This window comes from Emys orbicularis, chromosome 18 (genome assembly GCF_028017835.1).
Source record: "Emys orbicularis isolate rEmyOrb1 chromosome 18, rEmyOrb1.hap1, whole genome shotgun sequence".
In the NCBI taxonomy this organism is placed as follows: Eukaryota; Metazoa; Chordata; order Testudines; family Emydidae; genus Emys; species Emys orbicularis.
The window spans coordinates 2556017-2579548 of NC_088700.1; the positions used below are offsets into that span (position 1 = coordinate 2556017).

At 39.4% G+C, this 23532-nt stretch overlaps 1 protein-coding gene across 1 annotated transcript in view; it reads right to left on the reverse strand.

The window, feature by feature from the left end:
• Positions 1-2356: 2356 nt before the first annotated feature.
• The window catches only part of GAPVD1 (GTPase activating protein and VPS9 domains 1), a 63704-nt gene continuing 42528 nt past the window's right edge, over positions 2357-23532 (reverse strand). The window contains exons 8-26 of the mRNA XM_065418970.1: positions 20618-20747; positions 19615-19740; positions 18679-18852; positions 18055-18195; positions 16955-17089; positions 16133-16252; positions 15449-15526; positions 13888-14261; positions 13248-13335; positions 12101-12181; positions 11695-11817; positions 10973-11102; positions 8673-8782; positions 7882-8041; positions 7154-7341; positions 5858-6071; positions 5088-5160; positions 3587-3784; positions 2357-2852 (exon numbers count right to left, since the gene is read on the reverse strand). Coding sequence (XP_065275042.1) covers positions 2712-2852; positions 3587-3784; positions 5088-5160; positions 5858-6071; positions 7154-7341; positions 7882-8041; positions 8673-8782; positions 10973-11102; positions 11695-11817; positions 12101-12181; positions 13248-13335; positions 13888-14261; positions 15449-15526; positions 16133-16252; positions 16955-17089; positions 18055-18195; positions 18679-18852; positions 19615-19740; positions 20618-20747 — 2784 coding nt within the window. The 3' untranslated portion in view covers positions 2357-2711. The remainder of the gene's footprint in view (positions 2853-3586; positions 3785-5087; positions 5161-5857; positions 6072-7153; positions 7342-7881; positions 8042-8672; positions 8783-10972; positions 11103-11694; positions 11818-12100; positions 12182-13247; positions 13336-13887; positions 14262-15448; positions 15527-16132; positions 16253-16954; positions 17090-18054; positions 18196-18678; positions 18853-19614; positions 19741-20617; positions 20748-23532) is intronic.

The window sequence follows — 23532 nt, forward strand, 5'->3', positions numbered from 1 at the left end:
TTAAAACAAAATCAGGACACCAGGAAAAAATAGACACACACATTACAATAAGATTCCTAATTCTTTGGAAAGCCTAATTCTTTTACTACATTTATAACAGTGTATAAAAGGCTTTTATAGCAGGTTAAAAAAGAAGCAAAGGACCATCCTGCTGTGAAGATTCTTGCCTATATTGGGGCTTATACAAATATTTACCATTTTTAAAATAATTTTATTTAAAAAATTGTTCAAGTTCTTCAGTAACTTTTCTATACAGAAAAGCAGCGAAGTGATACAAATGTGAAGAAAATGGTTTTTGCCAGGAGAAAAAACTTTCCAGTAAAGAGAATAAATCCTGAAGACCTGATCAAGCTGATCACAGAATCATAGATCAACTCCTTTGTGTCCAGACTGCTCATAATAAAAAGGTAAAATGCATGATAATCATTGACTATCATTTGCTCCCCCTTAGAGAGCTTTGGGCCAAATGTTAAATATAAGAAAACAGTTTAGAATAAGACAGGTTTTAGAGACCAAATATTCTCCGTCACTAAAACCAAAAATTGCAGAATTAAGGGTACGTCAGTAGTTTGATATCAACGCAGCAAATTCTCAGTGATAATTTAACACAACAGAACACTTCTGAATTGTGGCATAACAAATGTACGTTGCTTTTAGATGCAATTCTGGCTCTCTCTTAAAGGGCAGTATTGTGCTTCGCTGCTGAATGTTATTGGTTAGGGCTGTGAATGCAATACATTAGCACCAAAAAACCATGACGGCTAAACAACTAGAGTATTACAATGCCATTCAGACTCAAGATCACAGTAAAGCAGACTACAGCAACTCCATTGCTACTAGAAAGTATTGCTGTACCCTGTAAGTCTATAATAGCGGAGAAAGACTATAAACAAAACTTAAAAAAAAAAAAAACATCTCACTTGATTCCCCATGATTTATTTAACATGATAAAAATGATATATTGAATTATACATAAATGATTAAGTCCTTGAAAACAAAGGTTTCTTTCACTGAATTATGCCTAGATGGGTAACACAATCACATCTCAATCACTTAATACTGTACATAGATTGTTCTAATTTCAGTTAATGACTCTCAGAAGTAATAGTTACTTAGATTTTTATGGATTCCCTTTTTAAACAGCTCACGTGGCTTCTAACATGTGGTATGTTGGCCTTTTCAAGGACACAAAAAAATCTTCAACCCATTTTTAAGCAGTGTTTAGAAATATAAACTGTTCTTCTATTTAAAGAAGGGATGCAGATTATGTCATTTCTTTTACCGCTCAAAGCCAGCACATCTGGCTCACCTCACTGCCAGCAAAGTGATATGCACTGGGAGGAAGAGGAGAGAGCGAGGAGTAATGCCAGCATCAAGGGGTTAAGCAGTGTGCCTTTTACAAAACAAATTGATCGCCATCAATTGATAGATCTACAAGAACAAAGGCCAGTGACCACTCACAGGCATATAAGAAATGGCTTGGGCCAGCTCTGGGAACTCTATTATTTTGCTGGTCAAGGAAGTGCACCTGCTCTTCTCATAATTGTCAGTTTCAAATGGGAGAGGGGTGAGAGACATTTGCAAAGATTCCCTGAACTGATTTCATGATGTGTTTTATAAAGGACAACGTGGTACTTTAAAATATTTTATATGAATAGTAAAACCTGCACTGCTAGAGAAGACGATACAAAGAACACATAGTAAAAAAACATTCACTGAAACCCCTGGCATGTGTATTTAATGTGAATAATCAAAATATATATTACAGTTTCAGGTTCTGTAAGGAATTCTGTTTGGGGTTTGTACAGTATACACAGTATTTCAGATGAAAAATATTACAATAAGGTATATACTATTCCTTTTTATATTAGAACTTCTCTATTGAAACTTACAGCCCCTCTCCGCTATAAATCCAAACTATTTATTTAAAATGCTCTAATTCCCGAGCCAAAAATTTTAAACTTTCGAGTGAGAGCCCTGTGAATTGTAAATTCCAGTTTCAGAAAGTTCTGTAAACTTTATTAAATTTTAATAAATATTTAGGTTTGCCCTTTTTAAACTTATCCTATTGAGGAAGTCATCTCATTACCCAATACAGTATGTCACAACCTGCTGTAGGAGAGAGAAACTGCTTGTTTGCTGGTTGGAAGGATAATGAGTCCAAAGATGACTGCGGTTTATTAAATATTATATAATATATTTACATTGTCCCCAGGTTTTAATTTTACCATAGGTGAAGTACAATTTATAATTATGTCAACTGCTACAAACTTTCAGTGCAGCTGGTGTTTTCTTACAAAAGGTGTATTAAGCTAGAAAGGTTCTTAAAAGTGCTTGCCATGATCTTTTTGGTTGGAAACAAAGAAAATGAATGAATTTACATCAACAGAAGTCTAGGGGAAAAATAGCGTGTGTGAAAGGGGCAGTGACAGCAGAGTTTCCTAAACGATTTTGAGAATCCACAATACCTGAAAAATGTGGTCCCTTTTTCCCGTGCTAATCCCTAAAGGGGGAAAAGATGCAACCAAAACAGAGAGGAAAGAAAACCTGTTAAATTAGTTCATCTGATTAGTAAAATTTTTTTTTTTAAACGCTTCCACTCTGTACAATATTATACAAGGAAAGTATTTCTTCAGCCTTTGAAACAGTCGATATACATTCTTACAGGCTCTTTGCTGCTAACAGTCTGTCTACATAGGTGCCCTTTTGGGTCACTTACGATCATCAATGGTTTTAATAAATTCAACTGCTGCTGTGAACTGCATCCACCAATAAGATTCTTCTCCAGTTAAACAGTTAGCATAGAAGCTACTAATGTACTGAACAGTGGACAACAAGCAGGGTGGGTTTGCCTGGGGGTGAAAAAGAAAAGGTACATGCCACAATTAAGTTTGAGACCGACTTTTTAAAGAGAAGTGTTACAAATATAATAGAACAGAAATGGAATGTTATGTATATAAGCACCCCTCAGCCTAGGTTTTGAATATTACATACTGGTAGGGCAGTGACTGTGCAGACAAATACAGACACCATTCCACACACAGAAGCAGCTCCTTGAGCACCGTATGCAAGAACTGGCTTTGCTAAGGAGGAATGCTGGCCAACGCACTAAGGTTAACACTTATTCTCTCCAGAAAGAGTCCCAGGATCTTTAAAATTCCCTCCAGTCACCTGTGACTTCCACTGGTACAAAGGACTATGATTTTATCAGCTCACACAGGAGAGAGCAGCTTCCAATCCCTAGTTCTTTTGAGTCAGCAAATGCCTGTAAGTCAGAGTTCTAATGAGGAACCTGGCCTTAGGCAAGGCTGTTCTCAGTACCAACTGAGCCACAGGCAAATGCTGAGGCACAGCACTCCAGCTGATTGACTCCCAGATTTGCATATAATCAGAACAATGTCCCATCTGTGACTAACTTTCTGGTTCAAGTTGTGCAATAGAGATGAAGTCTGCACTTTAAATCAGATAGACAGTCAATAGAATGCATAACATCTCTTCAGAGGATTTGATGGTTTACCACAAGAATTAAAGGAAACATACCTATATCTATCTATAAAGTATCTCTGTTCTCTGCTAGAAGTCTCACCTTTATCAGAACAAACACCAAAACAGGAACAAAGTCATCTGCCCCAGGGACTGAATCTTCATTGGCCAAACTCAGCAGGTTCATGATGGTTGAACACATTCGCAGAATACACTGCACTTTGTCCCGTGGGGTTTTGTAAGCGCTGATTGTGCGGATTTCGGACTGTGCAGATGGCCATGGTGCCTCCCGGAGATACACCTAAAGAGAAGAAAAACATTTCCAATTCCAAGTCCAAGCGATTAAGGATCTTCTGCAGTGCACTCTAATATTGGAGACTTAAAGGTGGGAGCAGCACACCGAGGAATGGGAAATTAAGGGACAAAATCGATACAGTACACCTCATCAGGAAGCCTCCCTCATTCTGTGTATAAACAACACTGAAGGGAAGTAATATTAATGGTGCGATTAGCACACAATCAGCTTGTTCTTTTATTGATTTTCCCCAAGACAGTATTTCAGAAGAAGACCGAGACATAAGGTTCTAGCTTCCATATAAAATGATTTACTGACCCTCACCTGTTCAGAGGTGCAGACCAAGAACTGAACTGGAAGCCAGGAATGCATGCGTTCTAGACCTGCCTCTGACATGGACTTTTTCCTGTGATACTGGACTACTCACTTAACCTCATTTTGTTTCCATCTCCCTACCTGTATTATAGGGATAATAAGTTCCTTCCTCCCTCCTGCATGGGGGCGCTGTGAGGATTTACTGTTGTAAAGCAATTTGAGGAAGAAACATGCTGCATAAAGGGTGAAGTATTATCCAGGTTAAAAACCATTATGCTAGGACTAGTTGCTGAAATCCTGTGCCGTCGCACAGATATAATTCTTAAAGTCATGTGTGTAAAAAAGCTGAAAATAGCTGAGAACTAAAAAATTAGATGGTAACAAAACGCAAGTCCCAGTGATGATTGGAGCTGGTGATATTCTAAACAAAATTAGCTCTCACCCATGTGTAGCTATTTCCATTGCTTCACACTGACTCAACAGACATTCTAGGCTTCAGAGTGGACGGTTGGACTTGATATCTGTCCATCAGGGATTGCTTGGGAATAATAGAATTATCCCTGCCTCGATGCGGGAATATAGATTACTAGAAGTACTTTCCAACCTAGGTAATACTACAAGATTTCAGTTTACCTGGTGAATATAAACCACAACAATGAGGTACACGAGTCTTGAGCCCTTTAGCTAAGCCACCTCTTTTTAATAAAAAAGGTGTTTTTACAGAGTTACTGCTCGTCAGTTCAGGTGGGCTGGATATTGTTAGTGGCATTTTTTTAAATGAAGGACCCTCCATATTAGTTTACCATTTGTCACTTGTGCACTGACTAATATTAAATACACCTTCAAACTTGTGTTTCATCAGTGGAGTATAACAAACAGTGTCACCCAAGGACAAGGAGTAAATTGTACAGCTACGTCACCTGCTTTAGGAAGAGAAGTGCTATTATTTCCTCTAATTTTAAATACAAAAATAGAGGGAAGAAGCAGTTGTTACCTCTGGTATCTGAAGTGCTCGGTGGTTTGCAGTCACTACCTTAGACAACCTTTGGATATGCTCATGAAGGACCCTGAAAAAGAGGGGCAACAAAAGTGAAGTGAGAAAAGGAGAGAGCCGGCCACCTCAAGAGACCAAATGTAGTTTTCATAGAAGAGGCAAAACCCCGTTTTGGATTTCCCAGGCAATAAGACGAGTTTATAAATTAGACCTATCTGAACAATACACTGCAGACATAAGAGTGAGCAACTGGAACACCATGTACAAATAGTAACCATGATCACTAACAGCGGGATTTGTCTTATGGTACACCAAATCCAATACCATGCTGGCTGCAGCGGTCAAAAACCTGGTGCCCTAAGGAAGATGAAAGACCCAGGAGGCACATGGCCAACTGCACTAAAACTGTAAATGGAGGGTGTGTGCCCTTAAGAAGGTTTTAATTATCCACCGTGGAACACAAAACTACAGGGTTTATCATCTAGTTCCTACATCATACAGTTAGGATTATTTTCCTCTTGTTTTAGTAGCTTGCTGCGACTGCAGATCTTTGCATAGGATGCTAAAGTAAAAACCTAAAATAGTTTCTCTCTCTCATACAGAAAACCTATTTAATGTAAACAATTAATTAAGGCAAGGCAAAGCAAAGAGGTTGTGTGGTAAGGCTGGCTTATCTGCCTAGGCACTCAAGTTTGTTTCCTGGAAAGAGCAGTGCTTCTTTCTCTACACACTGCGAGATAACTCAGGTACATCTAATCTTGTTCACTTACTGGTCACGCAAAATGTCTCCATCCTGATTAGGGTAGAATGAGAGTTTGAAAATACGATTCATCACACTGCGTTCAATGGCAAGCTGTGCATCCTGGAGCTGCTCTTCACTGGCATTTTGCCAGATGACATCCTGGGCCATGGCCCCATATAAAAACTGAAGAAAGTCTTCTACTTGGGCTGTTTTATCGTCTGCTGCAGTGAGTTTCTGGAAATCTGAATACAAAGCGAAAGGAGGAAATTCAACTAAAAAGGCAAATGAAAGCAGTTTCTATGGCACTTCCAGAAAGTGGTCAATGGTGGTAAGGGTTCTTGTTTGTAGCTTTGTGGGTGTGGGGTTGGTGACGGAGTATGGGGAGGAACATGGTCATTCTGATGAAGAAATTAGAAAAAAGTAGAGGATACATTTTGCAGACTGTGTGGTCTAAGCACTCTGCTTGGCACTGCACTACTCACTTCATTTGACGCCGTTTGCAAGTTACCTAATTCTCATGACTCACCCCTTCTCCCCCAAACACAGATACTTTTCTGCCTCCCTCACTGGGCACTAGGAAGAGGAAATGTACTAAGTGTAATTACTGTAAATGTCACCAATAGGGACCAATATCATTAAGGCTGCCAGACATCATCACTAGGAAGGGAGGAGATTAAGAAAGCCCATGTGTACCATTTTCCAGTCTTGTATTTGATTAAATGTGCATTGTTGCTATAGTCATATTAATGTAACAAAACATATACTAAAATACAGGGCGTGCAATGCAGCCAGGGTAATGCAATGGGTAACAGGACCACTGGCCATCTCTCTTGGTTCCTCCCACTTAGGAAGCACAGCTATCAATTCCACCTCCCTGCAGCCAGTTACTAGTTCTTCTCTCCGGCCTAGCAGCTCAGACATTCTTTCAGGACCAAATTTCTCCTTTCTGCCCAGTGACAATGTTTATGAAGCTGCTGCACAGCAAAGCCCAAAACCATGGAGTGACTGTGCACTGCTTGTTTCCTCTAAGTTTCTCTGCTTGGATTACTTTCAGATTCTGTATATGGATAGATTTTTAAAAGCAGTTATTTTAAGGCAGTAGTTCTCTAGACTGAGGTACCCTGTGCCAAGATGAATCCCATGTATAAGCATAATACAGCTTTCCAAACACCAACTGTTCCCTGTATCCTCTGAGACACAGTCAGACTTGGTTTCAACCAGTAAACAAATCTATTCTAGGAGTCTAACTTGAGGCACAGTCTATTTATTTTTAAAATACTGAACACAAAAAGGTACAGATGACCCACACTCTACATTAAATTACCTTGAATGAATTCCCTTATCTTTTTTTCTTTGCTTTCCAGAAGTAACCTCACACAAACTGTGGTGAAATATCTGTTGGCCACTTCCTTATCACGTAATACCCTCTGCAGGAGCCTTTCCAGATGGGCTTGTGTGGTCTGCAGACCTTGGCGACATCGAGTTAAATAAGCAATATATGGAGCCCTTTTCCTAAAATTAAAAATGCTTTTCTCATTAGGGATTCCACAATAAAGACAGAAGTAGGACACTCGCTACCTAAACCTGGTTACAGAAAGGCATGAGAGGAGTCTTCAACTCTCCTAGGTTTTATAGAATAACAAGTCCTGAATTCAAGCTATTGTACAACCTTCTGTTTAGTGCCTCAGCCTATGCAGTAAGACACAACTATCCAAATTCCAATGGTGGCTCGCTGACTCCACAGCCCCCCCACTCCAAGTGAGAGACTGCAGCAGAATCGAAATGCAGGTCTCCTGTGTGCCACTGCAGAGCAGCACCCTCAGACTGGCCTAACAACACTTTCTTACTGGAGCGTGTTACTAGTTGGGCTGATTTAAGATTCAAGCCTTTTATGGTTCATTCCCAGAAAGGAGAGAGAATTTTAGCATTTGGTGGGAAAGTGGAGATGTGAAAAGTTGTCTTTTGCTAAGCCAAGTTGGACACTTCCAATCTGCTAATGGATAAAAACCTGCACATGGCAACTGCTTAATAATGATACACAAAACAAATTACCTATAATCCTCTGCAATGGAAGCCAGTAGCTTTCGACATGTTCGGTTATCAAAGCGGCTTACACAGCGCATTGTCTCCTGCAGTTGGGCCATCAAATTCTTATCTTGTAGGTTAATAGCTTCAGCTAACTGAACTTTCAGGAAGCACACAATTTCATTATCTGACCAAAAACATGACAGAATTAGTATTACTGCCTACATGGTTTTTCCCACAGACAGAAAACAGGTGAAAGAGTGCTTTTATCCGAGAGAGCTGCATGGAAAAGCTGGTGCACATAATACTTTCAAACCATTACACTGATGTATGTTAAGCAATATCCACCACTCGTGTTATTTTGATATTCATTTGCCACAATTATTTAAGAAGGGCCTTTAAATGCCCTAGATAAGGGATAAATAAAGGAAAATCTGAAAGTAAAAAACTTAGAACTGAACATACATATATTACATACATGTGCAGTACGCACACTTTCCTTAAGCAAAAAGCTGAGTTAATCTGAAAAGACACTAACTCATCTAGTGCATCCTCTCTCAATTTCCTACAGTTTCTCTGCAGCTCCATTTTATAAATGTTTTAACAGGAGGCTATTCCCTGGGATACTCAGGTTCTGCCTACACTACGTTACAGCACAACTTTGCCAAAGTACCTGGTTACAACACACTGGAAACTGGGATTTGTCAGGTTGTCCCATGCGTGGGAGAAGCATGGAAGAAAATATGAAGATGAGGGTAGGAGTAGGAAAAACAACGTCAAATAGAGAAATGTGGGTTTGTACATGTAAGAGGATTTACCATCAGGGTCGGTGTGATCTGGTAGGCCATTTCTTGTCGAATGGGTCAACATTGGGAAGGCAATGGAATCTGCTGAACAAAGAGCCAGTCTCAGTTTCTTCTTTGCATCCCTAAAGAGAACAAGTGTTATTTTCTCTAAATACAGCGTTGCTTAAAACACACTTGCAATGACAAGTATTTACATCTTTAAAAATCTCTTAGAAACTTTTTAATGCAATCTTAACAGACTCAGACGGTAAAGATTTAATATTTTCAAATAGTGCCAACAGCATTGATGCTTTTGACAATACGCCACTTAGTTCAGCTCTTCAAACAAAATGCTCCCGTTTAACACTTAGCTTTTGAAAAGGTATCTTTCAGTAAGTACTGGAATGCAACTTCATGAAACTTAGTCCAGACCTTGGTTCTTTCGGAATCTTTACCAACTAAAATTAATGACATCTTTTCAATGAATTTCATGCTCGTGAAAGGTGTCCAGCTTAGCAACCCTGAAGGCTGACATTCTCTATCCATAACAGGCACAGCATACAGACCTCATCACGCTGCTTCGACAATGTTCCTCAACACTGATCTGGAGCGGCCTCCCAGAATGCTCGGACTATGAACACTAATCTTTGGCCTTTCCACTGGGACAGTCAAGGTTGCTAATAATTGGCCAAGTGAAGTGAGGCCCTACATTCAACTCACGGGCATTTCTGTTTGTCTGTAACCAGTAACTTTTGAACACTGCATTCAATCAATTCCCGAATTTCAGGAAACGGTCTAGATATTAATGGACAGAATCTTACTGATTTTGGCAAAAGATGGACAACTAGAGAAGCCTGATTTTCACAAAATCAGGCCCACACAATGCCCATTTGGTGCTGCAGGCAGAAGAATCTCTCTAGTGCTACTGCTGCCTAGAGATATCACACGCAACAGCTCTCTCTCATTGGGTGTACAGCTTGGCCTACATAAGCAACAGAGCATTTTCAGTTCCAAAGTGCCAGAGACGTTTGTACCAAAACTGCAGAACTGTATTGGAAAAGCTGAAGCTGGCACATAAGAAAACAGTCCCTGCCCCAAAGAACTTACAATACAGGATGCCCTAATTATGTAGGCACAAGTCCACAAATAACTGGACCGATACCAAACACTCATGTAGTCTACTGAAGAGATATTGATAGTAACTGAAAGTAGTTACTATTAAGCAGGGCTGAATTCAAAGCAATGAACTAGAAGCCATAGATACAATATCCCGGTACCAACCCCCTGAGCAATCAAGTCACCTTGTGTATTTATTAGCTAGTGCATAATATTTAAACATCTCTACATCAACCCTATACTATTTTAGACATGCAGCCCAGATGTCTGGGATCTTCATTAGGGAATTACCTTTCAGTGCTTTCTCCCAACACAAACTATAAATATCTTAATTCCTTTAGCAAACACGAATCCACATGAATGTATACAATTATGGGAGGGTTTTTTTTAAGTGTCAATCCTAAATGGTATATGCACAGAGACAGATGGAACCAACTGCTTCACTCCAAAGTTATACAGGCTCATTAAAATAAGTATGAGACCCTTTAACACAGGAGGTTTAAATGCTGGAACAAACTGGAGGTAGAACAAAAAGGAGAAACCTAGAATGGAGTAAAGCTGAATAAAACAGATGATAGGTGAAAAAGGGCATACAGCTACATATGCTTGTAACGTGATATAGCAGCAAAAAGCCAATGCAACTTTGGACTGCATTTGTGGAGGCATCACATCATGGGAAAGGGGTGTAGGTCCTTCTCTATACAGCTGTGGTGCAACTGCACCTGGGCAGGTGTATTCAGTTCTTGGGCCCCTAATTTCCAAAGAGACAGGAGGAAGTTTGGCAGAGAGCAACAGAAATGATCAGGGAGCTGGAAAGAAGGACAAAGAAGAGACCCAGAAAGAGAGAGAAATTATTTGGCATACTAAAAAGTATGAGTGGGAGGAAAAGAGTGGGACTAAGCAGAGGGAAATATAGGTGGAACATCAGGAAAAACTTCTTGAGAGTGTGTACGAACAGCCTGAAAAATACACTCAGTAGAAGTGGTGGATATCCTATCATTTAACTACATATTTTAAACTACACTGGACAAAATATCTGGAAGTCTACAGTAAGAAACAATACTACTGGTCCCCAGGAGAATAATTCTTTTCCACTATTAAAATTTAGGATACCTACAGTATATATCATGATTTCTCTGCAGATCAACCACATGGCTTCAGCTTTTGTCTTAATCCAACACCAAAATCAAAGTTACACACACAAAGATTACGTTTACCTGTAAGAGAAAGCAGAGTCTTGCGGCTGTGCTACTTGACTTGCAGAATCTGGGAGGTCATCAGCTGACATATTCTGCAGGGCTTCATCACGTGGAGAGTCGTGTATACTCTCACCATCTCCAATTATCTCTAAGCAAACATTCCAACAGAGAATTCATAGAAAGGAACTTGACTGTCTAGTACTATATTGTTTGTTTGCTTTTTCTCATTTTTAATTTCCAAGAAGCTTTTTTAATTATATGGAAAAGAAACCTAGGTCAATCCATCCATCAAAAAAATAAATAAATAGAATTTTAAAGTAAATTTAAAAAGATTCAAAATATGCAATGTACAATTTGCTTTTAAAAGGAACTGTATAATTCTGTTTTAGGTCTCAATTTCCTTTTATTGTTTTCCAATTCTTCTAAAAAAAATTGCTAATATGAGATGCATAAACTAATGAGATGCATAAACTAACAACACTGAGAAATCCCAATTGATTCAATCAAGGAGTTCTGGCCTTGGAGATTATTGTTTAGCTCCCACTATCAGCGCGGATGCAATTATAAATTAAACAAAGAGAAACCTCCTTGTTCCTTGCACTAGAGAGAGTGTTAATATAGTTCAGATGTTAGTACTATCATTTGACTAGAATATTTAAGGGGTGTTCAACTTTATCACCAAGAGGTTTTCTGCTGCCCATTTTTTAATGTTGTGGTGGTAGCACTGCAAAAGTTCTTACCTGCACTTTCATAATTTACTATAGCTCCTTCACTTGGGCTGGTTCGCTTAATAGCATTCCTATATTTGTCCAGGATATCCTCTGCAGCCTGTGCCTGTGCACTTAGTCTGGGATTGGGATCATCTGAACAATGAGGAAAATATAACAGGAATTAGCTCCAGGTGGTGCTGAGTTCAATGCTAAGTGCAAACAACACTGCATAACAAGTTTAAAACTCATTCAGTCTTCAGGGCAGGTACTGACTAACCACAATAACCTCCTCAGTTAGGAAGCTAATTTTTAATATTCAAAATTTTCTCTATACACTAGTATATACATTCCTGTAAAAGGTAACGTTTTGGCTGTCCCAGGAGAGCATTTGGGATGCATACGCTTAGTAAAGGCGCTGCAAGGGCAATATACAAACCTTGAAGTGTTGAGAATCTCTCAGACACAAAGTCATCTTTGTCTTTTTCTTGTTTTTCTTTTTTTCTAAATGGTATAGGAGCTGGAAATTACAGAAAGTCTGTATAAGACACATTATACATGGAGACAATAAAGCATGGAATTACAAACTACATTTAGAAACTGTAAGAAACAGTAAGTTTAACATCAAATAAAGTCTCCATGAAGGGTATTTAGATGTGTAAGAAACTGCAAAGGTGACGTCTGAAGCTTCTCAGTAACACAAGTCCTCTTTAAATACAAAAGTTAATGATACCCAAGCCTGTGGGGTGAAACAGGCAGCCTATTGTGATCATATTACAAATTATGTCCTTAACAGCTACTAAGCTAAGCCAGACAATCAGCACCTCCAAAAAGCCTTGAAGCACAGTGCCTTCTGAATTCAGTATTTTCATTTACTGGATTAGGAATTGAAACTGGCTAGCTTCACAAATTTACTCTAGACATAAGTCCACAGATCCAGAGTTATGCACTGATTATAGTGATGTCAGCTGTTTCTGGAAACTACTTCCAATTAATGGTTCCTGATAAAAGTCACAATCCACTGTGCAATACTAAAATACGTAGAAAAACAAAATATTTTTATACAACTGAATTTAAGTCCAATTCATCTAAGAAGAGTTCCCCCTCTGCAAACTGGGGACAATACTGTTCTATTTTCACACGGGTGTTGTGACATTTAACATTTAGATAATACCTCACATATGCAAAGTCTTAAATTCTAGAGATTATCTTTTAGACTGAACGTATACCTAATCTCCTTTACTTCTAAAATGGTACCAATACCCATAAATTCAAAGACTCTTTTGTGAGCTACTGGCCAGATTTCATCATTTACAAGACCTCTGACTCTGTACTACCTGATTTTGTTAAGTAATTAGCATAACAATCTCAGATTAAAACAATATAGAAAGGGCAGATAGTACTGTGAGCCTGGACTGGTTGCAACCTTCATGTAGTCAACTATTCAGACTGACCATTTAATATATGATGTCACAGTAACTGGAGAGTTAGTCACAGAAGTTTTCCTATCAAAGTGCAGATTTATTGAAAGCAATGTAAAGCATTTCTAAAGGCGCCAAGAACGTGTAAACGTGAGACTCTGTTACCTTTGGGCATGGCAGAAACGAAACGCTTTCTCCACCAGGGTTTGTTCCTGTCAGATTTCTCATCATCACTATCTTTTCGTTCCTCAATCTATAGGGAAAGTGATGTTTTGTAAAATGGAAGACTGAAAAATATTTTCTTGATTACCAGTAACAGATCATATCACATTACCTGCAAAACAGCACTACAACAAAGTAAAATAACCTGCTCTTGAAAGTTTAAGTCCTCCCTTGGAGGGGTGTTTGTAAGTTTGAGTGTAACCATTTGTTCTGGAGTAAAAGTTGGTGTACAACAATCCAAGAAAATCTCTCAAAAAAAGGCAATGTTTGTTTTCATTATGTTGACGCATTTACCACTACAAGACTTTATGGTTAGAGATTCATTTTGGGGGTCCTACGACTAAAGCATGTCACAAATTGAAAAAGGGACCTTGTCTATTTGGGCCATTCACCACATCTTAAGCTTTGACTTTTATAAGTCATACTACACGCCGCCTTTCAGAAGGTGCCAGAATTGCACTAGGCTTCCCTAGTTAATATATTTAATGCTAACAACACTAGACACACATTTCTACTCAAAAATGACATGTGAGAAAAAGAACAAAGATACAAAATCAGTTCAGCTTCACAACGGATGTCTTACCTCTCCTCTAGAGGAGTCTTTACTGGGGGATGACGAAGAGGACTGAGGTGCAGGCACTGAAGCAGCTACCCCAATGTTGGGTGTTTGTGTAGGAAGCTCCCTTTCTTCATTACCAGGCCGCCTGTTCCAGCCAGGGTCACTCATAGGTCTCCGAACTGATGACACTATGTCAGAGCTCCTGCTGCGGACCAGCCTTTCTGGGTAGGAATGCCTTTGTTTGAACGCCTCCAAATCAGTTGGGATTAAGATGTGGGAGCCAAAATTTGGTAATCTGGCCTCATTACCTCCCATAGCTCCTTCCAAGATTGGGGGATCTGGCGGCGGATGAGCGGGTCTTGCATAGTGCACTTTAGGCCTAACCACTGCTGATACACCTGAAGCAATGAAATATTACATCATTGAACCAAACATTAGGATTATACCGTGGTGGTTATGTGTGTACATGCATTTCTCAAATTCCCCAACTAAAATGGACAGCAGCCTTTGTTGTACAGTAACTCCTCACTTAAAGTCGTCCCTGTTAACGTTGTTTTGTTGTTACGTTGCTGATCAATTAGAGAACATGCTCATTTAAAGTTGTGCAATGCTCCCTTATAACATTGTTTGGCAGCTGCCTGCTTTGTCCACTGCTTGCAGGAAAAGCAGCCCGTTGCACCTAGCTGGTGGGGGGCGCTTGAAACCAGGGTGGATCGGCAGCCCCCCTATCAGCTCCCCGCTCCCCTAAGTTCCCTGTGCAGCAGCCTCCCTGCAGGCTATCAATTGCCGGCAGTTCAGCTGTCCCTCCCCCCACTGCCATGTGCTGCTCCTGCCCTCTGCCTTACAGCTGCTCCCGGGAGCCTCCTGCTTGCTGTGCAGGAGTGGGAGAGAGGGGGGCTAATGTCAGGGTGTCTCCCTCCCCCCCTGTTCCTGTCCGCCACTTACCCCATCCATAGAACAGGGGGGAGATACAACAGGGCTCAGGATGGAGGGAGCTTGCTGGCCGCAGCTGCTCTCTCAACTTCCTGATATATTTAAAAATGCAATGTACTCAGAGTGGGGCCAGCGTACTTAAAGGGACAATGCTTCACACACACACACACACACACACACACACACACACACACACACACACACACAGTGTGTGTCTCTGTCTGCCATGCTGTCTCCCCTCCCTCCATTTGTGCTGCCTTGTAGAGCGTGAGGCTACATTAACAACGTGTTAACCCTTGAGGGCTCAGCCGAGTGCTAGTTCATCATTTAGCGGTAAGGCATTCCCTGAGAAATATCCCACCCTCTTCCACCCTCTAACTTCACCACCTCAACCAAGCTTCACAATCATCATTGCTATGTACAGTATTAAATTGTTTGTTTAAATTTTAAACTTTAAAACTTATAACTTAAATATAAATAATTTCCCTGGAACCTAACTCCCCCCTATTTACATTAATTCTTACGGGGAAATTGGATTCGCTTAACATCATTTAGCTTAAAGTTGCATTTTTCAGGAACATAACTACAACGTTAAGCGAGGAGTTACTGTATTGATCTTAAAAACAAGAATAGCTCATTCTTTACAATTTACCTTCGTGTGATGACAAAGGGTCAAACAATGCAAGCAAAGAGTCCGACTGAGAAGGGGGAGAAGTCAACTGACTGGCTCCTGAAACAATACAGAAAGTGGGTCTGCATGTGCCATGCACTATTCACTGCTTCTTAGCTAGAGTGCTGCACAATACAAATGCATTCACAGAGCTTATGAAACAGGCAGCATTTAGATCCTTTTACTATGTTAATAAGTGCTTAACACACTTCAAGATGGACTGACAGGAAGGCACCTGAAAGCACTCACAGGACTAAACAGTCAAATTATTATAAAAACTGTAAAAAAAAAAAAAAAAACCCACCACACAGAGCACAGTGAGTCTCAAGTGCAAAAGAGCAGTCAACCTAACTTGGTAGAATTAGATAGAATAAAGACTTAGATCTCAGACTCTGCAGTATTTCATCACCTCCTCTTTCTATTCATAAGCATAAACACATCTGCTGAACAAATATGGAGAGAATGATTGTAAGCGGTTTCTCAAAGACCAGAAAATATATTTTCTAAATTGAAGTGAACTTTTCTTCTATGCAGCGTTTACCCCACTTATTCTTGCTGGGATGTACAGTGTTAAAAGGTTTTACAGTCAGAAGTTTAACAATTCCTGATGAGCTTTCATCTAAGACGCAGTTTATTTTTCACTTACTATCCAAGGGCTTTACTTACCATGAGCTGTTTCATCCATATCAGGACTTGTCACTGAATCTTTCCCTCCAAAGTCAGAGCTACACTCAGACCTAAGGTCCTCGATCTTATTAGGAATATCCTCAGAGGTTGCACTAATACCTTACAAATAACAAAAGAAGGATCTGTGAGGGTCTTTGAGACAAAAAGGACACAGAAATCAAAAACATTAAACTTTTTTGTGACAGCTGCAATGAGCTGGGGTGTTCTTGCTGCCAACTCCCTAACACTGAATTCAAGAGAAATGGCAGCTTGGCATTCTGAGAGCCATGACTTTAGAATCTGTCCTGGTATAAGGTTTTGTAACCTTTGGGTTCCATCTGTTTATTCCGCTATTTAATATACGCGCATATATATATATATATATATATATATATGCATGCTTTGATGCTATGACTGGCAATATAAAGGACCTTAAGACAGACAAATAATTTGCACAAATCTATGACAGGAAATGTAAGTAAGATGCAGAGACAGAGACTACAGAGGTATGCTACACAAAATGGGATGAAGAGAAGCTGAAGGCAGGTGTCCATAGTGAGATGTAAGGAAATATTAGGTGATTTCTTAGATTCAAACACCCTATTGCAAGTCTCTGCTTCTGAACAACAGATTCTTTGGATTTCACTCTATTTTTAGTAGGATGAAGAGCATGGTACTACTGCTCTGGAAATCAGAGTATGAGCACCAGACAAAAAAAGTCCTTTTATGGATGAGAATAAATATGATGAAACTAAGCACATGGCAAAACATACTGGTTACCATCTAATAAAGCAAAACTTGTTCCTGAAAATAAAAACACACCTGACACGACGCTGAGGCCTGGTGTACTGGGACGAGAACTGACCTCCCTCACATCTGTGTCATCAGAGGTGCTGCCCAGCCCAGAACAGCTTTCCAGCTCCTGCAGTCTTTCCTCCTGCTTTAGGTCTGGGGCCTCTAAATAGGAAATGGTGTGCATGCATTACTGCCTGATGTTATAGTCTCTTACAATTCACATGCAAAAAGATGGTGTAGGGATTTAGATTAATGTAAAGAGAGTCTAGCTAACTTTGTGAAATGTACTCTGAAATGGCAACAAATAATTTGAGCTATTTCAGCCAATTCTACTTTGCTGTACTGCAGGCAAGACAATGCAGATAGTCCTTTATATCTGTAGGGGCATTTTGCTACATCTATTTTTACTCTAACAAAAATCAAAATTTGAATTATTGAGTTTCCTAGCCAGAGACTATGGAATGATATATTAAATGCTCATGAAAACATTGAGAGTATGTAAAAATTCTGCCTAGAAAGATTCCCATAGTTCTACGGTGCTCCTTTTATTCTTAGTTTTTCCAGAACACTGCAAACAGTCACCACGCCATGCTAGATCTGCTCTCACATTATAATTTAGTCTTCTGTCCATCCTGGTACGGTTGATGGAGTCACAAAGCTTAGCCCCTCCTGTGCATTAGAAAACTTTGTGCACTGCACCTAACTCACCCAAACGAATTAAAAACAAGACATACACCACAGCACATCTGCCATCCTCCTAGTCATTGCTCATCATACACCCTTTCCCCACCTCACAGCATGCTACCCAGCCAAAGGGAATGGCTACAAACCGGCTTATTTTGTGCCGCCTGAGTGCTATACGGGTATTTGTATTCACAGTATGTCAATCTTAAAGACTTCCATAATTCTCATAGTTTTATTTTGGAATAATAAGAAATCATCTTTGTTTGAAAAAGGACCACTCTGATTATTACCTGCCCTCTGAAATAGCTTGTGGTCTTTGGGCAGGTAATATTCCCTCTCAAAGTGATGGTTTCAAGTGAAGCACTTATCCAAAAATATTTATGAAATAATGCTTTGCAGTTCATGTCAAAGACCAAACTAAAGATGAGTTGCAGGATTCTGACCTGAATCACTTGGCAATACCTCCACACTCCAAGCTTCACTGGTGGTTTCGGATATGGTTGACCCTGTGCAGGGGTCCAGCAGCACAGATCCTGAACCTGGCAAACACAGCAAGCTGCCAAGCATGTTCTCTGCAGCTGCACCTGCACAACCAAGAGGGAAGAAAGGATCAGGTAGGAAAGATGAGAGGATTCTGGTAAGACAGACACCATAAACTGGGTGTCCAGTATTAAGTAATTATAAAAGACACACAACATCTACGGGGGGGAACAACAGAAGAAAGTACCCATAACAAAGGCAGGACAGATGTCTAAAGTTTTCCTACAAAGAAACTTAGATTTAACAACACATTTATTTCATAGCTACACAGAGACTGAATGAGAGCTCATTCAGGGGGGAACGATAGCTCCGTGGTTCGAGCATTGGCCTGCTAAACCCAGGGTTGTGAGTTCAATCTTTGAGGGGGCCATCTGGGGATTTAGTTGGGGATTGGTCCTGCTTTGAGCAGGGAGTTGGATTAGATGACCTCCTGAGGTCCCTTCCAACCCTACTAATCTATGATTAAAAGCCTCGTTGCTTTGCAGCAAGCTTAAAGTAGTTTTCATGTTGGATGTGCTGTCAGTTACCTGCAATTTCTTGCAAACGGTCTTCATCAATATTTGGATCAAAGTCACTGCCCAAGACATCTGTGCTCCAGGTCTCACTCACAGTTTCTGATATGTCCCTATCATCAGTCAATCCCATCATATCACGAATTTCAAATTTACGGAGCTTGTCATCAAGATTATCCTGAGTCGTAGCTATGTAAAAATAAAAGGTCTCTCAAAAATTCTTCAATATGCTATAGGACAGGAAACTAATTCTGTCAAGTAAAATGCAGTTTTAAATAACTAGGATCTGTACAGCACTTTAATAATAATCACAATAATTTGTATATTCAAATAGATGCAATGTGACAACATTCTTTACTCATATTTGAGAAACACTAGAGATTTACTTATGAGAGAAGGTTTAAAAATTGTATATATTTGCCAAACATAGAGCTATCATAACTGTCTACAACTATGAATGACAGACATCAAGGAGTGAGTAAATTATGGTGAAAACTGACTGGAAGGGAGATTAGTTTGTGGAAGGGAAGAGGTTGAATTCCTATCAGTTGGAACACTTTGCTCTCTCCAGTTAAAGTGTCGGTAACTACAAAAATATCTACGGTCTAACATTTCCAATTGCTACAATTCAAATCATCCTTTTCCCTCTTGAAGAGGAAGGCATCATAAAACAAAAATTTAAAAATATTTTATTATAGTGACTAAGATTTCAAAATACAATACAAGGTCAATGTTCTAAGAATGATGTTAACATAGTTTTAGTGGACAGCAATAGCTTGCTAATGAAAAAATAAATGAAAATGTGAGATATTCAAAAAAGTATGAAAGTAATTAAACGATGTAGAAAGCCCCTTTATTCATCTCAGACATACCCAATTTAGAGATTCAAAACTGATGGACTTAGAGAAATTGTAACAGTCTACTCGCTTTGAACTGTGTATCTGCACCTACCTTGTTCATGTTCTAACAGCTGCAGGGCTTCAACACCATTGCTCCCAGAAGGCCCTGCACCAAGCTCTGACACAGACTCTCCTTCTAAATCCAAAGAGGACACAGAATTGGAGCGATTTGAAGGACCTGATGAAAATTGATTTTCCTGTTAGATTTGTTCAGATCAGACTATTTGTTTTCCAAACTCGTAGCATAAACAGTACAAGATGCAACTTACTAGCAAGACTGCAAAAAAATGAGCTGAAGCCTGTCATTTTCAATACAAATTAGCAATTTATGTGAAATACTGAACTGAGGAACTCAAAAATTCTTCTCAATATGGTGAACTATTTAGAAAGTGTGTTAAATACCAACATCTCAATTATCTTGTAGAAATGGAAACTGGAACACTTAGCACTCCAGTAATTAACACTTTACAACATTAACTAATCTTCAGATACCTTGCCACACATGGTTAGCACATCAATATTAGTGTACTAGCTTTTAGCCAAAATTCAAATACAAACTTTTGTAATTATTAGTTTTTTCTCTAATAACTTGATTTTGTTTATCTTGAAAAACAAGAAGGAGAGAAAAAACTAATCATGGAAAGTTAAATAAAATAACATATATTACCTGGAACATTTGAACGGCTTGTAGAAGCCTATTCAATATCCCAGGGAAACCCCTCTTTGCTGTGTGTGATACTCATATAAAAGAGCTGTTGTTCTAGGCTCCTAACATTTTGGCATACAAAAAAATTGATGAAAATAAGATCAAAAGTCAGTATGTGAACTAGAAATTTACGGACAATTTAGATTGCAGTTAAGCCAATAACGTGCACCAAGTTGAAAATCCTTTTATCAACTACAGTCATGTTTTGTTCAAACATGAAGGCAGGCTTTCAGGGGAAAATGAGACAGCCTTTGCAAAGACAGATATGATATGCTGTATATAACAGAAGCTTCTTTTAGAATTAAAATCTGACACACAAAACTTTTTGAATACTTAAGTAACCCTTCACCTTCAGATATTCCTTCCAGATTATCACTGCAGAGGGAAAAGCGCAAGGTTTTATCAGGTTTACCGTGGAGTTTGGTTTCATCAACAGGGACATCTCCTTGTCCTCCATCGGCAAGCTGCATGTTTAAGACCTATGGGGGGAAAAAAATCAACATGTTTAAATTGACCCAGAAAAATAAATTAATTTTATTTACAAATCAGTCTAACAACTGAAACCAGATTTTTTCCCAACTTTTCTAGATCTTTAATGGCATAGTCAATATCTAACATCTCACATTTGAGGAAAGGTCATTTGAATCAATACTGAGCACATTTCTGCAAAGTAACAGCCTAGTGAGATTTTAAAAGAGCCAAGATTTAGACATGCAGTATATCATGAAAATGGAACCTCAACTGACTTTTTACTCTAATGGCACCTTAATATCACATAGCAATCGATAATTACAGCACTCCAAGAGGAGGGAATCTGAACTATTGGGCAAGACACTAAGGAAGTATGTTGTCCTCTTATTCAAAGGACACATTATGCCAACAGCTGCAGATGGATAACGTAATACTTGGATATTCAGCCTTTACAAGCTCTGATATGGCAGCTCAGGTTTGCTCCCAAGCAATGTATCATGAAGTAACATCTCCACAGGCTTGGCATAATTAACTCTTCATGATTTATTATGCTGCAGTAGTTAAGTCTGTTTCATCACTTTCATTCTAAATACTACGTTTCAAGAGTTTATAACTTGGGCATGCACAGTAACTTCAGTATACAAAAGTTTCTAGAGGATTAGCATAAGACTTAATATGCTTGAAAAGCACAGAACAAACCAGTTCCTTTGGAGACACTAAAATCTCTTGGATCTATGAATCAGAAGGTTTTACCCTACTAAGAAAGACGAGGCATGTCTCTGCACAGAATGACAAGGCAGGGATGGCTTAATGAAGGTGGTGTTTATCTGCTTTCAAAATCCAACTGCAGACATCACACGTTTACCTGGCAGCAGAGAGACACCAAAGCCATATAAAACACAATACTTTCTTTACAGTTGTCCTCCAAGGCTTCTTCAGAGTCATTAAAATTGACCAGGTGTCACCTTATTCACACAGCAACAGAGGGTCCTGTGGCACCTTTAAGACTAACAGAAGTATTGGGAGCATAAGCTTTCGTGGGTAAGAACCTCACTTCTTCAGATGCAAGTAATGGAAATCTCCAGAGGCAGGTATAAATCAGTATGGAGATAACGAGGTTAGTTCAATCAGGGAGGGTGAGGTGCTCTGCTAGCAGTTGAGGTGTGAACACCAAGGGAGGAGAAACTGCTTCTGTAGTTGGACAGCCATTCACAGTCTTTGTTTAATCCTGATCTGATGGTGTCAAATTTGCAAATGAACTGGAGCTCAGCAGTTTCTCTTTGGAGTCTGGTCCTGAAGTTTTTTTGCTGTAAGATGGCTACCTTTACATCTGCTATTGTGTGGCCAGGGAGGTTGAAGTGTTCTCCTACAGGTTTTTGTATATTGCCATTCCTGATATCTGACTTGTTTCACCAGCAACCACGCACCGCACCATAACAACTCTAACTCAGGAACCAACCCTTGCAACAAACCTCGATGCCAACTCTGCCCGCATATCTACACCAGCAACACCATCACAGGACCTAACCAGATCAGCTACAACATCACCGGCTCATTCACCTGCACGTCCACCAATGTTATATATGCCATCATATGCCAGCAATGCCCCTCTGCTATGTACATTGGCCAAACTGGACAGTCACTACGCAAGAGGATAAATGGACACAAGGGAGGGATAGCTCAGTGGTTTGAGCATTGGCCTGCTAAACCCAGGGTTGTGAGTTCAATCCTTGAGGGGGCCATTTAGGGAGCTGGGGCAAAAATCTGTCTGGGGATTGGTCCTGCTTTGAGCAGGGGGTTGGACCAAATGACCTTCTGAGGTCCCTTCCAACTCTGATATTCTGTGATTCTGTATTACTGAAATCTGGTGGGATGTACCACACTATTGGAATGTTAAAATCAATGGTTATAACCTATTTAGGAAGGATCGAGTAGGCAAAAAGGGAGAGGGAGCGGCATTTTATGTCAAAAATGGCATTACCTGTTTCCGAGTCACAGATAACTCGGAAGAAAGTGATGTTGAATGATTATGGACCAATGTCCTAAGAGATAAAGCATAAGATGGGGTATTAGTTGGTGTCTGCTACAGACCACCAAATCACACTAGGGAACAGGATGACGGCCTCCTTACGTGCCTATCTATAAATTGTAGGCAAAAAAACGTGTATGATCAGGGGGGATTTCAATTTGAGTGTCATATGCTGAAGGTCTCATGCTGCCAGTACTAAAACATCCTTGGAAATTCTAAACATTATAGATGACAATTTCTTAACTTAAAAAGTATTGCATCCAAGACATGGGAATTCTTTATTAGATCTTGTCTTAACAGATAAAGAGGACGTGACCACAGAACTAAAATTAATGGTAGCTTCGAGACAAGTGATCATTCCTTGATCACATTTATAATGTGCAGAATAAAGTCCAGACCAGCAATATATATACTTGGTGCTTTACTCGGGCCAAATTACAAAGCTGAAAACAATTACGAGCCAAATCAGCTGGGAGGAAGAATTTAATCAGAAAAGTGTGAATGATAATTGGGAACCATTTAAGAACATCTTACTGGACGCCCAAAAACTCACAATTAAGGAAGAACACCACACTAGTTAAAAAAGTGACCTTGTTCAGAGGGGAAGTGAAGGCGGCTATAAAAAAAAAAAAAATAATAATAATAATAATAATAATATATAACCAATGGAAGGAAAGGGAAGTTGACAGAAATTAATATACATCAGAAGTTAGAATTGTAAAAAACTGATAAGGGAAGTAAAGGAACCCAAGAATAAATATATG